General features: G+C 41.9%; 1 protein-coding gene across 6 annotated transcripts in view; it reads right to left on the bottom strand.

The window, feature by feature from the left end:
• LOC114697100 (LIM domain containing preferred translocation partner in lipoma) overlaps positions 1 to 22,270 on the bottom strand; it is a 611,216-nt gene that overhangs the window by 249,140 nt on the left and 339,806 nt on the right. Inside the window, exon 2 of one of the 6 annotated variants that reach the window (XM_037209814.1) lies at positions 22,141 to 22,192. The exons of the other annotated variants lie outside the window; for them this stretch is intronic. Within the exon in view, the coding sequence (XP_037065709.1) occupies positions 22,141 to 22,192 (52 nt within the window). The remainder of the gene's footprint in view (positions 1 to 22,140; positions 22,193 to 22,270) is intronic. 6 annotated transcript variants of the gene reach the window in all.

The raw sequence follows: 22,270 nt of genomic DNA on the forward strand, positions 1-22,270 counted from the left end.
TACTATCATGAAACAATCACGTTTATCAGTTTCCTTTTTAAAAATACTTAACTAGATATATGATATTATAATTACCAACATCAATTAAGGGAGCCCTTGTTTAACATGAGAAATCCACAGAAATTACTTTACTCTATGAAAAAAAATGCTGAATAATGAACCAGAAAGAAAAGATCACAGGTATTGCTAACAGTACAAAAAAAATCTAGAACAACAAAAATATTTTTAAATACAATAAAATGTTGCCCAGTGGACTTCATGAAACTATTTGTTGCATTTTCTTTACAGTGAATTGAATAGTTTCAATGAATAAAAATTAAAAAAAAAAAAACTTCAAGTCTCAGAAAGTTTCAGTAGTTTAAAAAACCTACAACTTTTATGAATGGTATTAAAAGTTCATTTTAGAGCATAATGTTTTTACAGACATATAAGCCTTTGATTTTTAGGATATAACCTTATAGCCATTGTTCAGTAACAAATTACGTTTATTTAAACATTTCCAGCAAAATTATGGAAGAGGGTTATTTTCCACAGTGTCTGTAAATGTAGTATCCATGCACATAAACCAAAAGCCTATAAATGTAGCTATCAACTCACTTCTGATAAAGATGGCCACACATGTGTTGGAAGTAACAAACCCTCTTCCATTTCCAAGAAAATGTGTTATTTTCTTGCAAATTATAGAGCTAAGTAAAGAGAAAGACAACCAAAGTAACTTACCTATTGCTTAAACTAGGGCTACATACATTTCTTATTCTGCATCCTCCCATTCTGGACCTCTGACACCTCCCAGAAAATGTGGTCATCTGTGTGGGTGTATGACCTCTGGGACAACTTCCAGAAAATGTGTGTGTGTGTGTGTGTGTGTGTGTGTGTGTGTGTGTGTGTGTGTGTACACAAGCATGTTGTCCTCTACCATTCTCCACCTTACTGTTTTGAGACAGTCTCTCAGTGAACCTCCAGTGCAGCATTTGAGCTAGACTACATGGCCAGGGAGTCCCTAGGATCCATGTATCTCTACCCCACTCCCTGTAACCCATGTGCAAACTGGTTTTTAACATGGATTCTGAGTATCCAAACTCAGGTCTTCATGCTTGTTCAGGAAACACTCTACCCACGATACCATCTCTCCAGCCACTAGAAGTCAAATCATAATGTAAAAATAAGAGACCATGTCAAGAACCGTAGGTGTAAGAGCTGTGTGAGTGCTTAGGGCTGATCACACCATGACCTGTTGATCTCTGTATTCAGGCTAGTTGTGGTTTCCATAATGGTCTCCAACTGCTGCAAAGAGAAGCCTATTTGTTGCAAGGTGAGAGCTAGACTTATCTGTGGGGATAAGGTTAAGCTTCATAATGCAGCTAGGGATTATGCTGCTATAATAAAGTGGCAGTGGTAGGTTCTGCCCTAAGACTGACAACCTTACTGATCTGATATGAGGGAGGCATGACTTTTCTCCTCCTGAGTGCATCCTAAGTCCAATTAGAAAGCTGTTGGTTCCCTTCAAGATATTACCCCCCTACTGTACCTTTGGGGTATGTTGTCATGCTGGCCATGGGTGGGTTCACAGAGAGCACAACTGGATAGTACTGATTACTTCCATTCCCCAGCAGTTTGCATAGCACCTGTTGTTACTATAAAAGCTAGACTCTGGGAAGTAGGCCTTCAGGTTAGAGATAGCCAGCATCTTCCACGATCTATGTCTGAAGTGTGTGGTGTCTTCAACAATGGGGACTTACCTTCAACCTATGAGGAGCAACTATGGACAATAATAATGGCCTATATTGTTTTGGGAGACACTTGGACTACTGTGACCTATAACTTGAACTAGTAGTGTTTGTTTTTTCTTTGTTTTGTTTTTGTTTTTGGTTGTTTTTTTTGTTGTTGTTGTTGTTATAGTATGGCTCAACAAACACTGCAAAAGAGAAGTCAGAAGCTTTTAAGAGTCAGAGAACCAAGAAATCTAGTGCCTCCTAGAAATCATAGGGCAGCTACACCCACGATACCTCAACAACATGGCTGCCCAAACAAGCCCTGAACAAATGGCGAAAGGACTAGACATGCTAATGTGTACGAAGGGAAACATCACATCGCCTCACTCCTAGACAAAGAGTAACAGGCAAATCCTGACAGCTGAGAAGGAGAATTAGTGTTGCTTGGGGATCTTCCCCATGGTTATCCAATGAAAAGTGGTCAGTCTGGAAATCACAGGCATAAACTAACAACACTAAATTTTAGAGGGAGTGACAGACATGGGAGTGGTTAGAGTGAGGAAAGCAAGGGGAGAAAGTGATTACAATTAAAATACAAATGAAAAGAAACTAAAATAAAAAGAGACCATACCCTGTATAACACATAAAAGTATATCAAATAAAAATATGTGTGTACATAAAATGGCCCCTCCCTCACTTCATCAAGTACAGCAGCTTATCTCAAGGCGTTAGGATCTTTGGCACTGGGGAGAAATTCAGCACAGATATCCCTGACCTTGAGAGTCTGTATGTCAACAAAACTCACATGAAATATTTCTAAATACCTGCAACATACAAGTCAGAAGGCTAAGCTGCATAGAGAAATGAATGATTCTATTAAACTTTCAGATGGATCATCCTCAATCCAGAAGGTAGAGATGGGCTGAGCTCTGTCTGTTTGGATGCTCTCGTGTCTGTGTGCACACACACCTACTCTGGAAGTGAGGGAAGGAGTCTTGTTTTCAGTACATTCTGTGATCAGAGGCACAGAGAAAAGATGAGCGTCGATTTGGAAAGCATTCAAATGTGATAAACTTGAAAAATAACAGATACATACCATGCCAAGTCTTTTCAAAATGCTTTACATAGAGGTGATGAACATCCTATTTTTGTCTCTACTAACAATGAAGAAGATGAAGTTTGGTACGTTGCAAGCTGTCCAAGAACACAGGTACTGTTGGTCCATCTTAGAGACTCCGCGGCGCCAACTCTGTGTAGTCAGCCACCTCTCTACAGTATCGGATAAAGACTACTCAATCAGAGAGGGCCACGTTGTGAAGGGTAGCAGCTGCCTTTAATTTCACTTGATAACTAATCTGATACAATTAAGGGACACATCACAAGGTAGCTGAAGGGCAAGCGGGAGAAAGCACTGGAATAAAAACCCTTCACAAGGACAGCAATTACCCTCTGAAGAGAGGGGATCCTTGCTTCATTAAGAGTTAAGGGCACAAACACTTCTGATGCAAATTACTTGTGTTCAGCTCAAGGTGGGGCTGACATTTCAAGCAGTCTTTAAAAGGACAGCTTGGCAAATGTTATTTTATTAAAGCCACATTGTCATAGCTATAGACACTGTTCTGTACCAACAGATGATCTCAGTTTTACAGATATTATTGTTTTAACACTAAACTTTTTTTTTTCCTACATGTAGGGCAATTTAAAATTCTCTCTTCACAGGACAGCTAGGGAAATTTAATTATCATGTTAACACATTGTGAAAATTAAAACACCACCAAGAACAGCAAGCAACCAGAAGCACGACCTCCCATTCATTAGGAGCCGTCACAGCCCAGCGTGCTGTGCACTCTGATTATCGTTCTCTGCATCACATCGAGTTTCTAAAAAGAGTCAGAGGGGGGCAGAAGCACAAAGCAAGTTGGGAATTATTAGAGTGAGCATGTTGAGGAATAAGAAACCTATTTCCTTCTAAAGAGAACGTTAATACTAGATCCCTTTCTGATTTCCAGTTCTGAGTATATTGTACTAGGTGATTCTTGTCCACAATCAATTAATCTCCATCCCAAACTCAACAGGCCCAAAGCACATGACCACTTTAGGAAAGGCTGTTTCAAAGCACACTGCCTTTTTATTAGCCTATGATGTGAAAATTATGTTAATTTCTTAATAAGGTTAAAGAAACAGACCACATTATTAATTGTATTGCAAATAAAATATTTAATTAAAGATGCATTATCTGGTAGAATTTAGCATCTGGTACTCTGGTTTGCAGACAGGGTAGGATAATGGAAATAAACAGTCCCTATAGATGCCCTCCTAGGCTCGGCTCTTCCGTTGATTCAACTTTCTCTGCAGCATTTATAGTTCCTTTGATTTTGCTGAAAATATCTAGGAGGAGAGGACAAACTGGGCACATCACTTATTACAACACCCAGCATTTTGGGGTTCACTCTCTTAGAAAGCACTTGTTAACAGGGAGGTGTGAGTGGAACGGGAGCTGCTTTCTGGACCCTTCGCAACCAACTGTTCCAATTTTTTCAAAACAGAGACTGTTAAGACATCATTACTTCAACACCAAGTTGTCTTCTATGGAGTTCCCCAAGTTTTCCAGGTCCCTCTCTACTGTCAGTAAAACAGACAGAGGGGACTAATGAGACCCCCTCAGCAGCGAGCCATAATTTCCCCCGCGTGCACCGTTCCCTACAGGGAATTTTCTCCTCCACTAAACCACAATCCCATCTCATTACCACTGCTTCGCGAATACTTTTTGGTTTAAATTTTGCTGTTGGCATTTAGCTATGAAAAAGGCTCTTCCATAATATGTATAGAACCTTTCTCTCTTAAAAATATCAAATCAAAATGTCTCCAACTTAAAAGCACTGCCGGCAATTTAAATTAAGGCAGCTAATCTCCATGGCAATAATAAATAATCCCACCACAATGAAGGTCTCACTCCCTCCTGGCATAAAAGTCATCCCACTGTGGCTACACACACTGAAACAGGCCTGGATATAGGTACTTCTTAGTTGCAATCACCTTATTCTACTTAAATGAATGTTAAATGTTTTCACACTTCATCATGCTCCAACAGCCCCTTTCCCAAACAGTGTATCCTTTATTGCAGATGCTGCCACAGACTAGGCCTTACAATTAATTCCCAGAAGGCAAACAGAATGCCCAATGATGTCACTTACATGGTGCTTGCCAGGAGGGCGTGTACCTGTGTGAATATTGAGATGCATATCTACCAATTTGTTTATGTATCCTACTTAGAAAACATTTCATACAACGATCTTGGCAATTCGCTATAAAACACAGGCATCTGACCCCTCTCCTCTTCCCTTTCCTGCTCTAGCCATAGGGACCTGCACTGAGAGCGATCGGGTTTTCAATTGTAAATGGTTTTGACACTTTTTTGACTTCGGAATTCTAAGACCTAGATAGGAAGCCACAGGGTAAAGTGGTATGGAAGCATTAGGAAGGTTGAGATCCACTATCTTAATAATAATATTCAGATGTTGAATCAAGTCATTAGTTTTTGGGTTGTTTGGTTTTGGTATTTTCAAGACAGGGTTTCTCTATGTAGTTTTGGTGTCTGTCCTGGAACTCTCTCTGTAGCCCAGGCTGGCCTCGAACTCATAGAGATCTGACTGGCTCTGCCTCCCGAGTGCTGGCATTAAAGGCGTGCACGACCACTGCCCGGCCGGGAAAAATGACTTTTAAGACAAAACATGAAGAAAAATTCCAAGAAGAGATACTGCATTTCAATCATATTAACACCTTAGGCCCAAGTTACATGTTGCAAAACACCATAGGAACAAACTTTCCCCTGAGGGGGAAATTCATATGGCAGAAGGAACAGAGATCATTTAAAAAGAAATAATAATTAAGTTTGCTCTTTAACATTTCTAAACCTGTATCAAATGCATTCTAATTGCTCCCACTCCCACCCGTGACTAACACTCTCCGCTTACGATAGAACCCTTGACACACTCGTGTCCTTTTGGCTGGTTTTGTGAGCCACCGCATTTAACCAAGGTCGCAGTGGGAGCATTTTTTTAAAATCACTTCTCATATTAAAACGTAAGTCTGCTCAAGAGATCTGGGACTCGGAAGTAAAGACCCAAACACAGAAAGTGGAAAATAAACAAGACAATAGGGTGTAGAAATTAGTAGTTTAAATGCAACATGAAGAAAGCAAGCCAGTCCCCAGCAAGGCACAATTCGAAAAGAAACTCCTTTAGTCGTTTCGGGTCAGGATCAGATTCAGGCACAAACACCCCCACTCCAATCCAAAAACGGCACAGAGACATTTTTCCTAATCTAAAAGTGGAAAGAGTAGCCTGCTCTTTAAAGAAAACCCACCCATTCAATTTTCTGTTATCAGAGAACCTCTTCCTCAGTTTCAATGGGAGATTAATCACTCCTGCAACCTACCTACGGAAAGAGTTTTCTGGAAAGAGTAACAACCACCAAGTGTAAATGACAGGATTATTCTTCCTGCAGCTCAGCCACCCACAAATTCTCTCTCATCCATGACTCAGCATGAGGTAAAAGGAGCTAATGAAGAAGGCCATGCTTCCTTTTAAAAATTATCAACGTTTTTTCAACATGTAGAACTGTTTAAAAAAAAAAAAAGTCCCCCAAAGTTTGACAGTAAAGTACAGCAGCTTTCCATGAAGGCTCATACTTAAAACACCCAGAAACATCTTCCAAGTCATCCTAAAAGTAGGGGACCCAAGCTCTACTACTGTAAACAATGGGGGCGGGGTTAGAATTCTCATTCCTCTTGATCTGAGTAGAAGGAGGTTGGGGGAAGGGATTGGGATGCGCATTGCTGAAATCAAGATTTGAAGAGGGAAGACAAGCCACACCACTTTGAGGTCTAGAGGAAGGACTTGGCCTGGGGCTTTCCCTCCTTGTAAAAATGCCACTTGAATTGATTACACAAACAGCTCTCTAGAAGGAGTCAGCTTCTCAAGGAGCCATCACAGAAACAACAGAGTTCTATTTTATGGTTTCTTCTACAAAATGAAAGTTGTGGTCGTTTCTGGGAAAATCTGTGTGCACTAAGTGAGCCAGTCACATTATGAACTTTTCCCAAATATTCATAAATACTCACTAATCTTTGCGAGACAAGGCCATAAAGTGCTGGGCAACAAGATGGAGGCTGAACAGGATGGGCATGGTCAACAGGTGGTCTTATGGAACTTACCATGGATGCAGTGACTCAATGAGCCTTGTGAGCAGGAGATAAACACTCCAAAGGTGCAAAGTGTGGGCTTCGGGAAATTTCAGAGTTACAGAAGAATAAATACGGCAAGGCCGTGAAGACTGACCTAGGCAAGAGGAGTGTCCTGAACAGTCCCTAAAGGAACTGGCCTACAGGACAGCAGCAGTGAAGGGCTGGAGGCATAAACAGGGTTCCTTGCAGAGATGAGCATGTGGGTGTCCAGCATCAGCCCGGTGTGTGGGGCCAGACCAATGGTGACACAGCAGAAGAATCCACAGAGGTGTATCACCTGAAAACAGGTACCACAGGTCTTCTTCTCTTACTCATCTGGCTGCAAGTCAAGTCCAAACCTGTGGCTACCAACTTCAGAGGCTGCTTTTCTGATCACGAGAGTGTACTCTGTGCTAAGACGACAAAGCGCTGGAGGATGAATACAGCAAGGTTTGCAACTGGAGAACAGCTTGGTACATGGATTGAGACGGAGCTCAGTGGAGGCAATGGGCTACAAAGAAGTCACTTAGAAATGATCTATGGTTAGTATCAGATAGGAATTATTCCCCCAAACAGCTCCTTTATCGAAAGCTTGGCTTACAGATTTCTGAGATGTGATTAGATCACAAGATACTAATGAGATCCGTGGATTGATTCACTGATTCAGAGCTGGATGTACTATGAGGAGGTAGGGCCCAGTAGGACGAAGGAGGTCATACAGGGTAGGGAGTGGCACTATTCAGAGGTGTGGCTTTGTAGGAGTCGGCATGGTCTTGTTGGAGGAGGTGTGTCACTGAGGGGGTGGGCTTTGAGATCTCCTATGCTCAAGCTACTCCCAGTGTCTCAGACCACTTCCTGTTGCCTGCAAGTCAGGATGTAGGAATCTCATCTCTGTCTCCAGCACCCCATCTGCCTGCACGCCAGCATGTCACACTATGATGATAATGGACTAAACCTCTGACACTGTAAGCCACCCCAATTAAATGTTTTTTTCTTTTTTAAGAGTGGCTGTGGTCATAGTGTCTCTTCACAGCAGTAGAGACCCTAACTAAGAGCACCCCCTTCCAAGCCTTTCTCTGAGAAGCTTTGCCTTGCAGTGCCTACTACTGCCATGATGTTCTGACCCAGCAGAGGCCTGTCCCATCGTGGGCAGACAATCTGAAGTAATGTGGCAACATAAGCACTTCCTTCTTCACGTCCACTATTTTATCACACCGACAAAAACCTAACGAATATACCCCTGGTCTGTGGGATGTTACAGTGATCTGAAATGACTGACCAGTGGTGAAGACAGAGAGGGAGAAGACAAGAAGCAAAATGTCTAGAAGAGGAGAGTCTCAGGGATAGTGGAGCCTAGAAAGATGTCTTGCTTAGGAAACTGGCCAGACAGTAAACACACAAGAAGGGACAAGATTTCTTTTGGACACGCGGAGGCTGAGATTTCTGTAGCATATCCAAATATACTTTGAAGAAGCCGAGAAAAGCATCCATGTCTGAAGTGCAAGAAAGCAAGTAGACTGTAGTCCTAAAACAACATGCCAGCACAGGAAGCCGAGGCCATGAACGGGCCCTACAAAGGATTCCCCTACTCAAAGGAGAATACCACTTGGGAGGCACAAGCGGAACAGGGGAAGGCAATTCCTAAAGTGGGGCTGTACAGAAAGGTGGGAAGAAAACCAAGAGTGCGGTGTGTGATGATCGTAAATGGCTGGTGAGAACTCAAAGAGCCATGGGTTTGCTTTGGGCCAGGCATGTCCGGAAGCTCTGAAAAAGGCCTTCTGGAAGAGGACCGAGAAGAAGGGTCAGAAGACCTGAGCCACAGATCCTGTGTTGGACAAGAAAAGAAATACAGAAGAGAACTGGTGGGAGCTAGAACCGAAGTTGAGTGAAGCTCAACACATTCTACACATTCTAGAAGCCTTAGGGAGTGGAGAGAGAGAGAGAGAGAGAGAGAGAGAGAGAGAGAGAGAGAGAGAGAGAGAGAGAGAGAGAGAGAGAGAGAAGCGAGCTGGAAAAATACCAGGCTGTGCTGTGGGGATGGGGCTAACTTTAGGAGTACAGAGTTAAAATACAGACAAGCAATTACAAGACTCGAGGCGTTATTGACTACAGCTGGGTGGAGTCACAGAAAAGAGAGGACAGTAAGTCAAGAGGCCATCAAACAGGGCCCTGAAATGCTCTAAGAGGACTGGATGCAGGCAGGAGAGCAGCCTTTTGTCGTGAGGTCAGGAAATGATCCTGAGGATAACAGTGTGGAAGATGGATGCATCTACACCACAGCTCTTGCAAGTATGCCTCAAGGAACATGGAAGAGGAAGAGGGTAGAAAGACTCTAAGAGCTAGAATACCAGGAAGTGCGCTGCAGTGCTAATGTGGAAAGGAAAAGTTCCACAGGGTCCCATCTTTAGACAAAAACCTATAGGCGGGGAGAGGAGAATTAGCCTCTCCTAGGAATGAGCCCCTCAATACAAAATGCTCAGTCCTGAAACCATATAGGAAGGAAGGAAGGAAGAAAGGAAGGAAGGAAGGGAGAGAAAGAAAGAAACAAAGAGACTCCATAGGATGTATCTATACATTAGTGCATACATATGTGTTTGTAATAGTAATAATCAAATAAAAAGAGGCTACCAATTTGATAAAGGGGTCATGGAAGGGGTTGGAGGAACGGTGCCTGAGAGGGGCTAGGAGGAGGAGAGGAAGGAAAAAAGTGAGCTCATTCTATTTAAATTAAAATTTTAAGAAGATAATCTTTTAATTAAAATGCTATATAATCTGAAAGCAAAATATATAAAAATGATACGAAATAGAATCCACAAGAGGCAACAGCCAACACTGCAGATTAGAACACGTATGTAATCTTTGACAAGCAATGCTCCTCCTTCCTCTCAGGTCCCAGCATGTTGGAAGCAGAATGGTGTTTTCATTTACCATCTCTGAGACCAAACACTAATTGGAGATACCTTCTAGATTTGATTAAAATCCAATCAACTGCTGTTAAGACAGAGGGTTATCTCGGTGGGCCTGATTCAGTCAGTTGTAAGGCGGGGCTGAAGAATCTGCCAATGGGGGAGAAACTCTGTGAGCAGCAGGCTCAGCCTTTTAGGGGCTGGGGAGCCAACCTGCTGTCTTTACCCCGCTGTGTGGACCTCTGATTTCTTAGGCTGCCCAGAGAATCGCTCACCACTAATCACAATATATTCCCCCTCCTATTTCTGTTCTTTTGACAAGACTTTCTGTGGGTATCATCAAGCATACTGATCTTGACATGGGGTAGAAAACCTACGCTAACACATGTCACTCAGACCCCAAGACTAATGTAGTCTGTTGCTATACAAAGCTTTTACACCACAGCCAGATACTCCTGAAGAAACATGCCTTCCGCCTTGTAAGCAGAAAACAGCAGGAACACACTTCCCAAGTGTGTTCACTTCAACTTCCCTTCAGCAAGGTAGGGGCAGGGATCCCCTTCCAGGGTAACTGTCACAAAGAGGGGAGTGAGTTCACGAAACAAAATTCTTCCCCAAATGTATATAAATATAATGAGGTAAGGTGTTTAGATAGTCTTAAACTGGGAAAACAAGTTTATTGAGAAAAGTGTTTGGTTTCAGCAACAAAATATCAGTGGATAGTATAACATGATGGCGATGTTCATTCATTCATTCATTCATTCATTCATTCATCTATTGACACCTTGCAGACAAGGCTGCACAGCAGTACTATGCCTTATAGAAACTGATATTTCAACCTAAGCGCCTACCTCATTGTAGTTTTTAAACTTTAATGATATTTAGAAATAATAAAATTAGATCTCTAGTTGTAATTATTTTTTCCATTGTTTTATTTGATTGCTTCAGTTTTTCTAAATTTTTTTTTTCTTGATGAACACATCTGTTCTTTCTGCACTGAAATAACTGGAAACAGTGTAAAGGACTTAAGATGTTACTATGGCATCTTTATTTTGGATATGATGGCTGAAGTTGCAAGGTGGGTATATAAACTTCATAGGGTTGAGATTGATCAGGACTAGGTTTAAAATGCAGGCTTTCTAACCCCACCCCACCCCCAGGTCCCAGTTATTCTTTCCTCTACATATTTATACACAAAAAGGTTTAAAGCACATCCATATGCACACTTCCATATCCCCCAACCCCACCCCCTCACATCTTCCTAAAGGCCCAAGGTATGCATTTGGCAGGGTTTAGGGATTGCTCAGGCCATAGGAATCCATGTGGGAATACTGGTCAGCAAAGCTTGCTTCATCTGCTTTTTGGTAATACTTACTCAGTGAAGGCCAAATACATGTAAATTATTATAAACTTAGGTTTACTCTCTTAGCACCTCACCTCTTTTGGTAAATGACCAACTAACAGACACAGGAAAGGCATTTCACTGAATTTTGCAAAGTCAAGCCTCCGTCCAGGCTAGAAATGACACAGAGACATAACCATCTACAACATTAACGCCAGCTTCACAGAGTCACCCAGAGAGCTGCCGCCTTTTCCTCCCAAGGCTGAGCCTCTGCTAAAGGCACTGCAGGCTGAGGTAGCTGTGGCATGCCTGTGACTCAGTGGACCACTCCAGGCTGCTGCAGAGGCAGCTCAGACTGCTACAGAAGAAAGAGGTCTCAACTGGCAAGAAATCCACAGGCATGGGATGCTAAAGTAAGTCCCCGTATGGAGAGAAACTATTTCCCTCTTAAAAATACTAAACAAAAATAATAAAAGGGCTAAAAGTAATCACAGCATGGGATGATTCATAAATCATTCAAAGTGTGTGTGGGGTGTGTGTGCGGGGCAACTACATTTAAATTTATCAGGGAGAGTCCCAGGAAAGAGGAAAATTAATCCATATCATAGCAGATATTTGGGAAAGGGGAATAATAATTATTAGCTTTAGCTACTGGTGACCAAAGCCCTTGTCTGAGCAGAGGCAAGCCAGTCAAAACTTTCCGAACTAGTTAAAATGAAACGAGACTTGGAGAAGAAGTGGAAAGGAGAAGACGGGGAGGTGAAGAGAGGGGGAAGAGAAAGGGAGAAGGGAGGAGACAGGAAAGCGAACTAACTTCTCTCTGGTCAGGGCCATGGCAGAGGAAAAAGAACTGTTCCAAAAATGCTGACATTCATGTTTAAAATAATAACTATACCTCTGTTATAAACATACTAGGTCAAGGATTTATATATGCAAGGGCAAACTACTTCCTGTAAAACAAAATCTCACCTTATTTTTCAGCCATACTATATTTAAGATCTAGGTTTCACAGTTTCAGCTGTGAAAGATCCCGGGTAATGATTTTCTGGAAAGAAAGAAGGAAAAGGAAGAAGGGTTGAGGTGTGTGTGTGTGTGTGGGGGGGGGTGCTGAGGGAGAGAGGAAGAGAAGGACCGAGAGAGGATGGGAATTATAGTTTATAATATAGCTTTATAAATATCGTGAGTCCTACATTGTCAAATATACTGTATGCATCTACAACATGTATATACATGTATATATATTACACCATATATTTAAATAAATTGGTTCAATATATGTTGAATTATATATTAAAATATATGTGTTTATGCTATAGTTTGGATCTAGAATGTTCCCAAACCCAGCATACACTAAGGCATGGTCCTTTTGGATGGTTCTGCCAGGAGGGGTAGAAGCATTAGGAAGTAGAACCTAATGGGATGCAATTACATCCTTGAAAGCATACACTTGGTAGAGCACAATGGGCCTGCCTCATGGTCCATCTTCCTTTTCATTTCAGGCATGAGCTAAGCAGCAGCCTCTTCCATGTGCTCTCTACGATGTTACAGTGCCATGGCGACAGGTCTCAGGCCATAGAACCAAGCAACGAAGAACTCAAAGAACCACAACGCTCTGCTCATTACAGGCTGCTTGTCTCAGGGATGTTGCTACAGGGACAGAAAGCCCTCTACATAATACGTGTTATGTAGAAATTTATAAAAACATCTGTAAAAATTATGCATGTAGAATGGCGACCAAACACACATTAAACATTAGGGGTATGGACAGACGTAGAGAAAGGACTCCATGCCCCCACATCTTACAACTATTAGTATATATTTCCTCTTTGGCTTTTTAAAACTCTGAATGAGTAATCCATGTGGACTCCAACGCAGACACAAGTCAGGTGGCACAGAGGTTCTAGAGGGAAGGACACATTAGATGTGGAAGAAATTGAAATGTTAGTGCTCAGTTCATTTAAGAAACAAGACAATATGCTATTATCAGAAAAAATAAAACAGAATTTGATTCTTTAGTTTGAGATCCAACAACTACAGATGAGCTATCGGAAACAAATAGAAAGTGATTACATCTTACACGGATAAAAAGCATGAGCAGAAAGGAGGTGAGAGAGATTGCTATCTTACACTTATTCAGTCTCGCAGGGAATGCTGGGGAGTGAACAGAGGGACATTACCGGGTTACACCCCAGACCCTGAATGAGGATCTCAAGTTATCTTGAAAGCAGAAGGCTAGCACAGAAAGTACAATGATTTCTGAAGGTGTGGGATCCCCCTGACCAACCTGAACTACTGTGTCTGGAAGTCTGTTCAGTGATGATAAAGATAAAACCCGGAAACGTCACTCTCCAGGCCACAGGAAGATGCAGCAGCCTCACCTCTCTTTTCCCCAGCCCCCATCATTTTACATGAGGCCCCACTAAAGATGCCCTTTGCAAGATGATTAAGTTCTAGACCAGAATAACAACTTCAAGGATATAGAGACTGCTTGTGATCCTTTTCTGAGACTGGAAAGTCAAGACACTGAAAGAGCCCTGAGCTGTACTGTGCCCAAACTCATCCCTGAGCACAGCCCTGCAAGTTAGCAGGATTCTGCTGCTAGCTTCAGCTTTACACATTCTTGGAAATAAGTAATAACTGATAATAATAACAATGAAGCTGATGGCGATTACCAGGTAGCAGGTGATGTGCCTGGCATAGCCCATGTTACACAGATGTAAACAGCTCAATAGTACAAGCCTGCCACATGCATCAACAGTGAGCTCACAAACCACGGGCATAAATCAAGCATTTTCCAGCAAGCTGGTACTACTAGACAAAACTCTGGCCACACAGAGTTGATTGAGTCAATCAGTCTGAACCCAAGGACATTCTTGGTGCATGAGGAGTCTCTGAAGCAGCAGAGTCTATGGGAGGGCTATGACCACTCCTGGACCAACTATGACCTTACACAGACAACATGGAGAGAACCAGGAACTGCCCAAGCAGCTATAGGCTGAGCAGATCCAAGCAAGGCAAGTGCCAGCAGGCCTTTGGGCTGGGTGTAGATGCAGTGTGAGGAGAGACAGAACGTCCCCAGCCTCAGCCACAGTAAATGCAGAAAACTGATGGCCAAATGGATCTTCCCAGTTCACCCCCTAAACCTCATCCATCAGATAAAGAACATGTTTTTGTTTGAATTGGAAGTATAGATTAAAGTGACCCCACATGGCTTGAGACATGGTGAGAATCCAATTCACAGCATCTTTCCATCAAAAGTCTACGTCATCAGCAACACACTAGTTTAATAAACCCTGGTGATGGTGCTATAATTGGATTGCTGTTCTAGCGAGTGAGTTTCCAGGGTAACCATGTTCTTACCACAGATAAAAATCCACCTGAGAGCACACAAATGAAGGGCTTGGGAAGAGTCAGCAACAAATAGGAGGTCAGGAATTTAGGCTGAAAGGAGCTTTTCCAAAAGTACATTAGTTAGGGTGGACAGAGGGCACCAGGCCCAGCCCTGTCTGCCACACAGCCAGCTGTGTGACCTGGGAAAACGTCAACTTCTCAAGACTTCACTTCTGCGTCTATAAAATGAACATGAGAAACCTAAGAGTTGCCAGTACATTTGTTTAAAGCAGAGTAAGTATAAAAATAAGGGCATCAACCAAGAAGGCAAGCCTAGATACCCAGTGGCCAGCAGAAAGAAAAGTGAGTCATACTTTCTCTTTAGAACACATTACTGGAAGGAAGGCCCCTGTGGAGAGAGCCTGAGGAGCTCTGAAAGCCACATCGTCTTTGTTGAGGCTCTTGTTTCTGCCACTGAGGCCCTGACTTCTGGGAACAGGTTTCCTATCGGGACAGTTCTGTTAGAATTCACTGAGGAGGGTTGCAGCTTTTCAGGCCACAAATTAAGGATGGGGAAATCATCCTTGCTTAGGGTGTGACAGCTAACTGGAGTGTTTCATCCTCACAAATACAGGGGGCCCATTAAGTCCATTTTCCCGAAAGACTCAAGCTGCGTAAGTAGCCTTCATGAGTAGAGATGAGCAAGACAGAAAAGTGTCCTTTGAATAAAATGACAGAGGGGGAGTGGAAGATGATTAAGAGCTTATTTGGCATATGTGCTTTAGGAGAGGGGGGCTCTCTGCTCTGTGTTACTGTTAGGAAAGGTACCCCAAGTGCAGCTGTGAAATCCTTTATGTCCCACTCTCTGCCCTCAGATCAAGAATTACGAAGGTAAAAGGGAGCAGAACGGAAGCATCATCTACCTGCGCTCCACACACACACACAGCCTCCAGTCAGCAAACAGGCAGGCGGCGAGGAAGCTAAAGTTTGAGAGCAAGAATACACACACACTGAAAGTTTCTGTTGTCCTAAGATTAAATGCTGAGGCAGGAAGAGATACTATTCTTGAATCAAGTGAGAAGAGATGGGGAAGTGCGATATTAAAATGCAGCACGCTGGAATAAGTTTGCCTCTATAAAAACTGTTATGTTCTGTATGTGATTTAAATTAATGCCTATATTTGTGGGAGATAAAATTAAAATGAAGATAAATGCTGCCAGCATATAGCGTGCTCGCTGGAGCAATAAATAAGGCACGAAAGGTACTTTGCATTTCAGTCACATCTACCCAAACAGGGAGCTCAAAGCACTTGAGGAACATTTGCTAATTAAATGCTGCAAGAGATTCGTGAGGAAGGTACCCAGTTACTACATACGCCCTTTAGTTGAGTTGGGGGTATAGAGTGGACCAGGGACCCTTGGATGTTCCTGCAGAGGCCTATTGATAGAGATACAGCTGCTACAGAGGTAGAGAGGCCAGCTTTTGGTACAGCTGGCATAGACCTCTTTGGGCATTAGGGCCTGAAAAGCCTTCTTTTCCTGCTGTGGACCCATTGTGGATCTCACATGTCTCTGTTTTAATTGCCTCATGAGCAGGAAAGCTGGTAGGACAATCATTTCAATACCCATTCAGGACACATTTCTGGCTTTCCCTTTGACAATACAACAGCTGGCCAGAAGTGACTGATGCAGTCACACTGTTTCATCTCAAGCTTCTACAAACTATCGATGAGCATCCCCATCTTAGCCAGCTCACTCTTCAATACTGCCCTCCGCGCTCCTCTCAAAGCTCCCTCAGCAATGGCGTGACCAGGTGATCACTGGCGGCCAGTTCCGTTAGCCCATCTCACGAAGCCAAGTAATGCGGTGCTATCCAAAGCTCTGCTTGACGGGCAGTCATAGGTCCCCACCCCATCCAATAAAGCAAAGGTGAGCACACTGATCCTGAGAACTGCCCAGTGCCCACAGCAGGCACTACACCCTTTCTGCTTTTACATGTGTGCTAGAGATTTCACGAAACTGAACATTGCAATGGAAATCTCGGTAGCTTCCTCTCCTAGGACAGCAGCATGCCACTGAGAACTCCTGAAGATGCCATGGAAAAGAAAATGAATGAACTAACAACGGTGAGTGCTTCTAGGCTTCAGGCTAAGACAAGTGAAGAACCACACATGCCACCTTTTAGTCAGTCATTCTAGGCCAAAGATAAGCGGGTCTTCTTAGAAGAAGAGAGGAACCACATCTCTCATTGTATTAAGAATTTCTATATGGTGATATTTTAATTGTACTGAAATGTGATTTTATTTGTATGTTAATAAATAAAGTTGCCTGGGGGTCAGAGCTAATAGCAAGCCATAGCAGAAACTGGGCGGTGGTGATGCACGCCTTCAATCCCAGCTCTTGGGAGGCAGAGCTAGGCGGATCTCTGTGTGTTCAAGGATACAGACAGCATGGAGACACACGCCTTTAATCTCAATACCAACCACTGAAGACCTGGAGGTCTGTACAGACAGGCAGTGACGAGGCGGTCATGTGGTTGGGTTTACACCAATGAGAAGGCAGAACAGAAAGTCAATAAACAGGACAAACAGACAGGAAGTAGGTCTCTTGCGGAGAGGTAGGACAGCAGCGGCAGTGAAGGGTAAGGTTTTTAATCTCAGCTCTTAGCTATTGCTCTGACCTCTTGGCTTTCATCTCTGAATCAGCTCTGTGTTTCTTATTTAAAAAGACAGTTACATCTACATTTCTAACTGTATTTGTTTCTTCGTTTGAATAGGTTAAAAATAAATGCCAGGAAAGAAAGAAAAAAAAAAAAACCCAGTATGTTTAGATACAGCTCAGTAGCAGAATACTGCCTAACATTCCTAAGGCTCGAGATAGATCTCCACAATGAGAAAAGACAAAACCAAACAAAACTTCTGGTCCATTGTAAACTGAAGCATCAACTTTGCAGCAGACGCACAACTCACTGCTTCCTACTCCTGAAGAAGTTAATTGACCTCTTCCTTCATTTCTCACATGTCTATACTAGGCCCAAAGAGGTCAATTAACTTCTTGTGTGGATACAATCCACACAACACACTTGATTTTTAACTACTACTTTTGATACCTTAATTTGTTTATTAATATTCTTTTTGTTTGTATGTTTTCAATACACCCGGACTAGTTTCCCCTCCCTCCGCTCCTCCCAGCAACCCTCACTTCTTCCCTAGATCCACTCTTCCTCCATTGCCCTTCAGAACATGGCAGGCCTCCCAAAAATATCAGCCGAACGTTGCTTAATGTGCTATGATAAGACTAGGCATAAACCCTCATATCACACTGGGTGAGGCAACCCTCTATGAAGAAAAGGGTCCCAAGAGCAGGTGAAAAGAATCAGAGGACCCCACACACACACACTCCCACTGTTAGGAGACCCACAAAACCACCAAGCTATCAACCATAACATATATGCAGAGGACATAGAGGTGATCCATGAAGGCCCCATAATTGCTGCTTCAGGCTCTGAGTCCTCAGGAACCCTGCTCAGTTGATTCTGTGGGCCGTGCCCTCCTGACGTTATGACACTGCCCACACAAGGGAAATGCTCCAGGATGCTAGCCATTGTCATTATATCACTAAGTAGAAGGCATGGATGCTCCATTCTAAATATTTCTAGCTTTCTGACACCCTATGGCTAGGGGGATCCGGTAAACAGCTGCAGCAAATGAGCTGTAAGCTAAAGGGGCAATTGCCACGTCCAGATAGTGTGCTTTTTGCTTGGGACAGAGATCAATGACTTTGAGATGTTGGCTACTGAAATACATGCCAAGGCCCTTTCAACATATGATGGTCAAGCCAGAGGAGAATGGCTGAAGTACGCAGTAGACAGATGTGGAGTCTTTCATGACTGGGGCCACCTGGGCTCTGACCTAGACCGCCTATTTCAGCTTCCAGCATGACTTCCCTCTGTCATTCAACTTAATCTTCATAAAAATGAGGGGAAAATGGTAAAGAAACACACATTTGACAGATATGATTTTCAGCCCAAGGTTGTGTAATATCTGTCAACTATATTTTGGGCAAATCACATTTAGATAGTCAGAATTCAAGTTCTTCAGACTTCTGAGAACTCCCAAACCTCCTTTTCTAGCACTCTTGGAGTCAAAGGCCCAAAGGCCCCTCCATCCTGATAATGGACCTGCCAATATTAACTTCTAGTGAGGAACATACCACTTTGAGTGATTATTGAGATGCCTCATCAAATCAAAGACACTGCTTACTATAAAACGTCCCCTTAAGCTATCATAGTGTTAGAAACAAAAAACACTGTCATTCACATCATGACTGTTTCTGCATTCAGTTTTTAATGTACACTTATTGAAAGACATGGCCTGTAATTATTACTCACATTGGTTTTATTATACCATGTGTTGCAACTCCACTATCATTATTAATAAATATATAAGCGGAGGAAACTGAAGCATTCTTAATGTTCTAAAGAATTCTTCACATTTAGAGTTCAGTGCTTGAATCAAGTTTCAACTGAGAGTGATAATAATTCCATTTTTCTCCACACTATTGTCATAAAGGCCAGCAGGAAAATGACAGCAGCCGTCTCTTCCTCTGTCACCAGGACCATCTTCCAGGTGACCAATGTTCAAGATCAACTTTGATGATCATGCACAGAGTGTAACTACTATGTCAGGACTGCCACCTGACCAGTAGGAATCAGTTGGAATCAAGAAGTAACTCAAGATGAAAGGATAGAGTATTGCTTTATACTCTAAAAGTTAGAGTATTGCTTTATACTCTAAAAGTTAGAGTATTGCTTTATACTCTAAGTACAAGCATGTGACTGATGCTATACTTCACAATTCAGTGGATGCCACGGTTCACTCCCACATCTGTTTGGGCAGGGGATACAGCCTTAGACACTACCCTTTCATGAAGCATCTAGAGACTAAAACACTTGTTGAACACTGCAGGCAAGGCATGGACAGTGTTTCCTCTAGGGGTATGTCAGATATAAAGGGTATCTCTTTACAACTGCTTGTAAAGGCTGTCTGGCCATACATCTATGTTACATAGCATCTCTTAATAGCAATTAATTCAACTTTGACTCTTGTTTATGTTTGGCTTGATGGAGAAAATATAATAGTAAATACAAATGTATGTCCTCAATCTTTGAAGTGTCAATGTTAACACACATATTTATTCTCTTTAAAGAAAATCAAGGGAAAAACAGCCCCAATATTACTGCCAGCTTGGTGGTAAAACGGGTGGACAAGCTGGGCGATTTGGGGCTGTTCTTACTCCCAGAAGTTCTGTATACAGTCCTATCTTTGGAAAACACTGGTGTTTTGGAGTGGAGTATACATACCAAGAATAGGTTCGGACACAATCAGGCCTACATGTACATATATATATATATATATATATATATGCATGCTAGATAGCAAAACATAGTTTGATTGCACTTTATTGTTCTGTGTGTTTATACACGAGCATTTCCTTTGGAAATGCAAAACAGAAAGAAAAGTCATCACCTTCCACATCTGAAGGACAAAATGAGCTTGATCCCACAGAGCATGAAGTTAGACCTAGCCTGTGCCGAGGGGGAAACTGTTAAAATGGGTGACTTTTTTAAAAGTAGCTCTTCAACTGTCCTTTGTGCAGGACAGTTAACAGAAATGAGCAATTACTGAGGAGGTTCCATACAAAGCTTTGAGTATAGCTCTTTATACACTTATCAAATGAGTGTAATAATTGGCTATAATTCTCCCTTCTGATTATATACAGTAGCTATTTCATTCTCTAAATAATATCTTATACTTTTTTTTAGAAGTTGGTTAAATTGCTTAGGAGGAGAATATTAGGCTCAGTTTCTTTGAAGGGTAATATAGTGGGAGTGACTGTATAATTATCTCTACCGGGCTTTCACCCACCACACAATGGCATCTACGATATCTATTGCTTTCCTGTAGAGAGCTCAAGCTAATCCCACTAACTAGCACATAGGAAAATGAGGCAGCCGAATTTTTATTTTTAACTTGGGACTTGGAGAATAAGAGAGAGAAATACTAGGATTGATTAAATCTGTTGCATTTGCAATTTTTATTTTAAGGCATTCCAGAGCTCTGTGCTACCAAGCAGGCTCGGCTATTTGGGCACTACAGTGACTTTTCTGTGGCCTATCTGATGTCCCTGCCTGAGAACAACTGTCCACCAAGACCCTCGATGGCACATATTCTTCATACTGAGTGATTACTTCTCTACTATGTATGGAGACCATTATTTTACTTTAAATAGATGAAGAATTAATTTAAAAATGGCAAACATTCCATTATTTCATAAATGCAAAATATAAAATATCAGTGGCTTCTAGAAAAAAAAAAAACAAAAACCAAGCTTTTCGACCAGCATACCAAGATTTTACAGGACTCCAAAAACACATACATGCAAGTAATATTATACAGATCGAACAAGTTGTATTTATATATTTAGGAATACACACACACACACACACACACACACTACCAGCACCACCACCACCAGCACCACCACCACCAATACCAACAACAACAATGAAAAAGAGGCCAAACATTTGAACAAGGGGTGAGAACTTTTGAGGAAGAAAAGTGAAGTGGGAAATGATATCATGATCTAAAAAAAAAAAAAAAAAAAAAAAAAAAAAAAAAAAAAAAAAGCCAAAAAACCCAAAAACTTGAAAAGGATCATATAAGAATTCTCTTCCATTTATAAATCTGCCTTCCGTATAAGGTATGCAGAGACTCAAGAGAGGACCAGGGCGTGCTTGCTCTCCTGAAAGGACTCAGTGCTTTTCATACTTCTTTACACTCAATTATAAACCAGGTGTACTAATTTCATCCAGAGTACAATTCCAAGTTCACTCACCAACAAGTTCCTGAATTAGTGAGGTTATTATTTGTAACAATGCTAAAACAAACAAAAACTGAAATAAACTAAAATGTTTATTTAAAAGTTTCTTACTACTAGTGGAGTTGTCTATAGCTGGTATAAGAAGTGGAGGACATGGATATAAAATTGCTAAATGTTTTCACAGCCAGAATGAGATAAGTATTGCATGAATCTATCATTGTATTATAATCCCTGAACTGTTCAAAAGCAAAGTAAGAAAACCTTGCCTAGAATCACTCTTCCCTAACACACAGAGTACCAGTACTTTCAAGTGTATGTTGGGTTGTCAATTCATGTATTTAAACTTCAGAGCCATAGTGTCTTGGCTAGAAGACCACATCTGTGCACATAATCACCCAGTGGGTAGCACCTTTCCATTAAAATTTCCTCAATTGTAAAATACGGAGAAATGAATACTCTTATGAGTAATTTAACTAACAAAAGTCATATTGAAAATTCTTAATAAATGTCGGTTAGTATTTGATATCTTTTTTAAGAACAACTTCCAAATGTAAGAACTAATTAGCTGCAGCTGGGGGAAGGCTACATCAAGAGGCTTTCTATAACACAACATTCTGCCCGGATTAACACTGCCTGCGAACACAAGGATGAACCGAACCTGGCTTCCACTCACAACACAAGGCCTTTTCAGTTTAGGTCTACCACGAGCTGCCTCTCCCTCACACCGGAAATCGTTATCACAAACCTTCAATGTTCCCGAGTTCTTCTTCAGGCATGCCCCTACTCTCCCCAGCAGCCTACAGGACAGGGTGCACACAATACACAAAGTCAATCAATGCACTGCACGAAATCCCCTCATCACCTATGTATGCTCT

This window comes from Peromyscus leucopus, chromosome 12 (assembly GCF_004664715.2).
Source record: "Peromyscus leucopus breed LL Stock chromosome 12, UCI_PerLeu_2.1, whole genome shotgun sequence".
NCBI lineage: Eukaryota > Metazoa > Chordata > Mammalia > Rodentia > Cricetidae > Peromyscus > Peromyscus leucopus.